General features: G+C 40.5%; 1 protein-coding gene across 1 annotated transcript; it reads left to right on the forward strand.

Moving 5' to 3' along the window:
• Positions 1-880: 880 nt before the first annotated feature.
• LOC129858317 (protein phosphatase 1 regulatory subunit 3C-B-like) lies at positions 881-4,684 on the forward strand. The gene is made up of 2 exons (XM_055927469.1): positions 881-1,049; positions 3,125-4,684. The coding sequence occupies exon 2, from the start codon at positions 3,153-3,155 to the stop codon at positions 4,068-4,070; it is 918 nt and encodes a 305-aa protein (XP_055783444.1). The 5' UTR covers positions 881-1,049; positions 3,125-3,152; the 3' UTR covers positions 4,071-4,684.
• The last annotated feature ends 2,685 nt before the right edge of the window (positions 4,685-7,369 follow it).

Below are 7,369 nucleotides of genomic sequence, written 5' to 3' on the forward strand. Positions count from 1 at the left end.
TAATATATAATGTGTTATCACTAACTTTTATCTGTCTTTTTGAGTGGGTGAATATACTGGTTGTAATCTCATTGATCAATGTCTCAACCAAATATTATTATCCACGTTGAAATGACGTAGTGTGCCGAATAGGCCCAAATATAGGGGGCAATTAAATTGCCATCTTGAACTTTTTTTAAAGATCTGATATATGCACTCACTATAAAGAATAGGTCAACACACACAGTGATTTGGTGACATCTCTAAATGCTAATATTATCTGTTCACTATTGGAAAGTGGCTTTAGATCTTATATCAAAAGCGATTCAAATGGATTAATTTGGTCTTAGAGAATGGATAATAATTAACTTATAACCATTGCCTAAAACCAATTGAGAAAATAAATAAGCTTTAAATAGCACTCTTGCAAACATTTTGACCAAAATACAATACCCATATCACATTGGAAAAGGCCCTTGATAACTCTAGGGGTGAGAGAAAATAATTTAACTGAGATTTTATAAACTAATAGGTTTTTTCATTGAAGGACACCACCTCACTTTTGTCATGTGTTCATATTTTTTATATTGAAGGAAAGGAGAGCATAAAAACATAAACCAGAAACAGTTAATTAGCTGTAGCACAACATCAATACCAGCAGAGGTCTACAATGATTTTCAAATAGAAAGTGTGTCAGTTTGAGGTATCCAAACCATGGACCTTGCATACTCAAAACCCTATGATGGATTGACTAGAGTCCAAGCCATATTTATTCTGATTGGTTGAAGCTAAACTCCTCAGATTTTTCATTGGTTGTTTGAGAAACCATGTGAGAGAAATATGCAAATTGGCTTGATGTGGCAGTTGAAATCACTGGCTCTCGTGCATTGGGAGACTGAACTGCAGAGATAGCAAGAGGGGGGTGTGCCTGCTCAAAACTACTGACACCAACTTATGAATTCATGGCAAAATACTTGAACAAAACTAGTTTTGAAGTGTATTTTGTTCAATCATCTTTGTCTTGGAACCTCTCTCTACATTGATTGATTATATTTATTGAGTGCCACGAGGTAAGGATAATTTATTTATATTTTTAATGTGGCTCTACAGTAGATATTTGTAGTTTAAGGCAATAACTAATTTGGATGGGTTCTCAATTTGTAAGCAGAATACGTTTTGTATTGATCATTTCACAAAGTTCGGGGTTTTCATTTAGACTTTAGGAATAGCATGATCATGTGAGCTGAAAAAAAGTCTATGGTTGGTTAAATAACTTGTCTGGTGAAGTAGTTGCAAAAAACAAATGTTGACTGCAATGCAATGTCATAAGACAAAAAAAACATGAATTTAGTACTAGACATTGACATGTACAGTGGCAAGAAAAAGTATGGGAATCCTTTGGAATTACCTGGATTTCTGCATAAATTGGTCATCAAATTTGATCTCATCTTCATCTAAGTCACAACAATAGACAAACATAGTGTGCTTAAACTAATAACACACAAATTATTGTATTTTTCTTGTCTATATTGAATACATCATTTAAACATTCACAGTGAAGTTTGGAAAAATTATCTGAACCCCTAGGCTAATGACTTCTTCAAAAGCTAATTAGAGTCAGGAGTCAGCTAACCTGGAGTCCAATCAATGAGACGAGATTGGAGATGTTGGTTAGAGCTGCCGTGCCCTATAAAAAACACGCATCAAATTTGAGTTTGCTATTCACAAGAAGCATTGCCTGATGTGAATCATTTCTCGAACAAAAGAGATCTCAGAAGACCTAAGATTAAGATTTGTTGACTTGCACAAAGCTGGAAATTGTTACAAAAGTATCTCTAAAAACCTTGATGTTCATCAGTCCATGGTAAGACAAATTGTCTATAAATGGAGAAAGTTCAGCACTGCTGCTACTCTCCCTGTGGCCGTCCTACAAAGTGGCCGTCCTACAAAGATAACTGCAAGAGCACAGCGCAGAATGTTTAATGAGGTTAAAAAGAAGACTTACATAAATCTCTGGAACATGCTAACTTCTCTGTTATTGAGTCTGCGATATGTAAAACACTAAACAAGAATAGTATTCATGAGAGCACACCACGGAATTAGCCACTGCTGTCCAAAAAAAACATTGCTGCACATCTGAAGATTGCAAAAGTGCACCTGGATGTTCCACAGCGCTACTGGCAAAATATTATGTGGACAGATGAAACTATAGTTGAGTTGTTTGGAAGGAACACACAACACTACGTGTGGAGAAAAAAAGACACAGCACACCAACATCAAAACCTCCTCCCAAGTATGGTGGAGGGAGCATCATGGTTTGGGGCTGCTTTACTGGGGCTGCTTTGCTGCCTCAGGGCCTGGACAGCTTCCTATCATCGACAGAAAAATCAATTCCCAAGTTTATCAAGACATTTTGCAAGAGAATGTTAGGCTGTCTGCCTGCCAACTGAAGCTCAACAGAAGTTGCATGATGCAACAGGACAACAACCCAGAACGCAGAAGTAAATCAACAACAGAATGGCTTCAACAGAATGAATAATGCCTTCTGGAGTGGCCCAGTCAGAATCCTGACTTCAACCCAATTGAGATGCTGTGGCATGACCTCAAGAGAGCGGTTCACACCAGACATCCCAAGAATATTGATGAACTAAAACAGTTTGTAAAGAGGAATGGTCCAAAATTCCTCCTGACCGTTGTGCAGGTCTGATCCGCATCTACAGAAAACATTTGGTTGAGGTTATTGCTGCCAAACGAGGGTCAACCAGTTATTAAATCCAAGGGTTCACATACTTTTCCCACCCTGCACTGTAAATGTTTACACGGTGTATTCAATAAACACATGACAACGTATAATTATTTGTGTGTTATTAGTTTAAGCAGACTGTGTTTGTCTATTGTTGTGACCTAGATGAAGATCAGATCAAGTTTTATGACCAATTTATGCAGAAATCCTGGTATTTCCAAAGGGTTCACATACTTTTTCCTGCCACTGTATAATATGGTTAAGTAAAGTGCATAAAGACTAATTGTGTGTTTAAGATGAATACACAATGAACTCATTTGATAAGAGAACCTCAAAAGATCTTAAGAAAAAATATCCAAGCACTTTATTAAAATGCTTTCTGTTTGTTCCCCCTTTCTTCAGGGTGTTCCACATATTAAATTCATTAGCAATGCCAGGCCCTATTATGCCTGTAGATATTGCTATGCAGATGTACATCACACACTCTCCACCTCTCAGGAGCTTCCTCAGCTCCTATGAGAACTTGAGGGTCAAGAACCGGGAAAACCACTACAAGGCCCTCCGGCCCTGCATTAGCTCCCAAAGGCCCTTGGAGGCCCGGAAGAGCCCCAAGACCACCATAAAGATCCCCAAAGGCAAGAAGAAAGTGGTCTTTGCCGACTCCAAAGGCATGTCCCTTACAGCCATCCACGTCTTTTCAAAGTTCGATGAAAAGCCTGTGTTCTCCGACTTACAATTTGACCTTACAGACCTGGAGAATGCCAACATGGAGCTGAAGGTCAGCACCATGCGAAGCCTGGCGCTGGACTTCCCCCAACCCGCTGCAGACTATCTGGCCTTCCGGAACCGGCTGTTGAAGGACTCTGTGTGCCTGGAAAACTGCACACTGCAGGAGAGGTCACTCACAGGCACTGTGAAAGTCCGAAACCTTGGCTTTGAGAAATCTGTCCAGGTCCGGTTGACCGTTGACTCATGGAAAACCCACACAGACATTGACTGCACCTTCATGAACAACGTCTACAGTTGCCAGGACACAGATACATTCACCTTTGTCTTCGATCTGCCAAGTTATGTGCATCCTTATAATAAAGTAGAATTTTGCATATGTTTCAAGAGCAAAAACCAGGTTTTCTGGGACAATAATGATGGGGAAAACTACATGCTCAAACCCATTGGGTGGAATAGAGAGGATGTGCAAACACTGTCCAAAACCATTGTTGAGCATAAGAACGGCAATAAACTACTGGAGATGGAGTTTGACCAGTTTGGAAGTCCCCGTTTATCAAGTGGACTCTTTCCTGGGTGGCAAAGCTTGGGCAGAATTGAGAATGGTGCCAACTACTGGTGAAATTAGGAAAGACTTTCATCTGGGGTGAAATGACAACTGAAGAGGTATAACAGGGATGGACTTGGATGGAGCAGGGTGATATAGATGTCGGATCTTAATTAGAGCCAGATTGCTACAGCAGGAAAATAATCATGCACCAACAGGAAATGTGAATTAGTATGTGAATTAATGGACATTTTTCTAGGAGTTGGTCCATTTGTCATAAGGTAAAATCTCATCTGAAATATCTAAACTGAAATGAGAAACTTTTGTATTTTTTAAACCTCAAATACACTACAAGTTTTACAGTTACTGCATTGCAGGACAGTTATCCATCCTGCAACAGGGTGATTAAATTAAGATCCTACATCTGTAGCAGTAGTAGTGACATGACTTACTGTATATTAAAATGTCAATAGCTGCTTTGAATGCAATGAAGCACATCAAGAAAGAAAAAGTGTATGTAAATATGGACCATGGCTAGAGTCTAATACTATTTGGCCACCATTAAGACACTTTCTAAATATCAGAGGCAGGTGATTTTTATTTTATTTGACATGTGATTCTTGTGTAAAGCAGTTTAGTGCCTTTTCAATATTGTACCTGTAATAAAACAAAAGCCCATTGAAACTTAATTTTGACAATCTGTAACCAGGCATAAGCCCATTTTCACAGTTGGAACTTACCGTAAGCATATGCACTGACTGAGATGAACATCCTGATTTCTATGCATAGAGTATGTGGTGAGATTGGTACCAATAGGATGTCCTTCACATTGAAGGGTTAGACTGGTACCATCCATCTGGGGGAAATCAATAAAAGTAATTCAATCAAATATGAATTTATGTGAGATTTAATAGTACAGTAAATAATACAAATGATAAAATGCTGCACACTGCTGCTCATGCTCCCAGGTGATTTTATTATAACAACATTTCAACCCTTAGTTCTTCTTCAGGCATCCATAGCCCAGGTGTTGGTGGAAGGTCCTATATATAGGGGCAGTACTCAGTGACATCACCTCCTGAAACAGGAGGTAAAAATATATAACATAGGTTCCCAATATCAACATTCAATGTATCAAAATATATGACCATTTGCAAGGAATGTGATCAATATTTACAGTAATATAAACTCAGCAAAGAAAGAAACATCCCTTTTTCAGGACCCTGTCTTTCAAAGATAATTCATACAAATCCAAATAACTTCACAGATCTTCATTGTAAAGGGTTTAAACACTGTTTCCCATGCTTGTTCAATGAACCATAAACAATTAAGGAACATGCACCTGTTGAACGGTTGTTAAGACACTAACAGCTTATAGACGGTAGGCAATTAAGGTCACAGTTATGAAAACTTAGGACACTAAAGAGGCCTTTCTACTGACTCTGAAAAACACCAAAATAAAGATGCCGAGGGTCCCTGCTCATCTGCGTGAACGTGCCTTAGGCATGCTGCAAGGAGGCATGAGGAATGCAGATTTAGCCAAGGCAATAAATTGCAATGTCTGTACTGTAAGACGCCTAAGACAGCGCTACAAGGAGACAGGACGGACAGCTGATGATCCTCGCAGTGGCAGACCACGTGTAACAACACCTGCACAGGATCGGTACATCCGAACATCACACCTGCGGGACAGGTACAGGATGGCAACAACTGCCCGAGTTACACCAGTAACGCACAATCCCTCCATCAGTGCTCAGACTGTCCGCAATAGGCTGAGAGAGGCTGGACTGAGGGCTTGTAGGCCTGTTGTAAGGCAGGTCCTCACCAGACATCACCGGCAACAACATTGCCTATGGGCACAAACCCACCGTCACTGGACCAGACAGGACTGGCAAAAAGTGCTCTTCACTGACGAGTCGCAGTTTTGTCTCACCAGGGGTGATGGACGAATTCGCGTTCATCATCGAAGGAATGAGCGTTACACCGAGGCCTGTACTCTGGAGCGGGATGGAGGTGGAGGGTCCGTCGTGGTCTGGGGCGGTGTGTCACAGCATCCTCGGACTGAGTGTGTTGTAATTGCAGGCAATCTCAATGCTGTGCGTTACAGGGAAGACATCCTCCCCCCTCATGTGGTACCTTTCCTGCAGACTCATCCTGACATGACCCTCCAGCATGACAATGCCACCAGCCATACTGCTCGTTCTGTGCGTGATTTCCTGCAAGACAGGAATGTCAGTGTTCTTCCATGGCCCGCGAAGAGCCCGGATCTCAATCCCGTTGAGCACGTCTGGGACCTGTTGGAACTAGGGCCATTCCCCCCAGAAATGTCCTGGAACTTGCAAGTGCCTTGGTGGAAGATTGGGGTAACAACTGGTTAATCTGGTGCAGTCCATGAGGAGGAGATGCATTGCAGTACTTAATACAGCTGGTGGCCACGCCAGATACTGACTGTTGCTTTTGATTTTGATGCCCCCTTTGTTCAGAGACACATTATTCCATTTCTGTTAGTCACATGTCTGTGGAACTTGTTCAGTTTACGTCTCAGTTTTTGAATCTTATTTTCATACAAACATTTACACATGTTAAGTTTGCTGAAACCAAATGCAGTTGACAGTGAGAGGACGTTTATTTTTTTTGCTGAGTTTTTATCTATACAATATTCAATTACTTTTTTCAAGAAAGTTTCCCTTTTCTCTGGTGGATATTCAGATTTGACCACAATGTCTTGCACGTTTTTTTTTTTTTAAAGACTATATTCGGGGGTTATTTAAAGATGGGTTTCAATTGTGGGTCAATATCAATAATGTACCATTGCTTCCTGATAATGTTCTTAAATGCCTTCCCCAATGGTGAGTATTGAGTGAAGCATGAGGGGACATGTTCTGCTTTTTCTTTTACTTTTGGTTGAAGGCTTTCCAACTGTGTTAGACCTTCAAAACGTTGGGATGTTTTACCCAATTGTCTTTGTACCCTCTTTCCTTATTAAACCTTTGTGTGAGGTCAGTGGTCTGTTTCTGGTAAGAAGCATCAGAGCTGCATATTTTTCTGATACGCTGAATTGACTTAATAAGTGGAACTGGAGTGAAGCTGTCACCTCTAAGGATGGTGTTCCTGTCCATAGGTTTCTTATTGAGATCTGTAGAGAGGAAGGTTTTGTCCTTAATAACCATGACATCAAGAAAACTGATTTGGGATAGGTCATAGTTTATGAATGAGCACGTTCCTTTCACCATTGAGTTTAGATAGGCATGGAATTCCAAGAGTTCTTTCTGGGTCCCAGGGTTTCACCATTTTGCGAATCCCTGGGCGATCTCTCTCCCCACGTATACCCGAGACTCTATTGATTTTATTAATTTTGTGAAATCTGTGGACCA

The sequence above is a fragment of the Salvelinus fontinalis genome, chromosome 1 (genome assembly GCF_029448725.1).
Source record: "Salvelinus fontinalis isolate EN_2023a chromosome 1, ASM2944872v1, whole genome shotgun sequence".
Taxonomy (NCBI): Eukaryota; Metazoa; Chordata; class Actinopteri; order Salmoniformes; family Salmonidae; genus Salvelinus; species Salvelinus fontinalis.

What these genes read in the sequence shown, in the direction of transcription:
- LOC129858317 (XM_055927469.1), top strand. Translation starts at nt 3,153, where the DNA reads ATGCCAGGCCCTATTATGCCTGTAGATATTGCTATGCAGATGTACATC.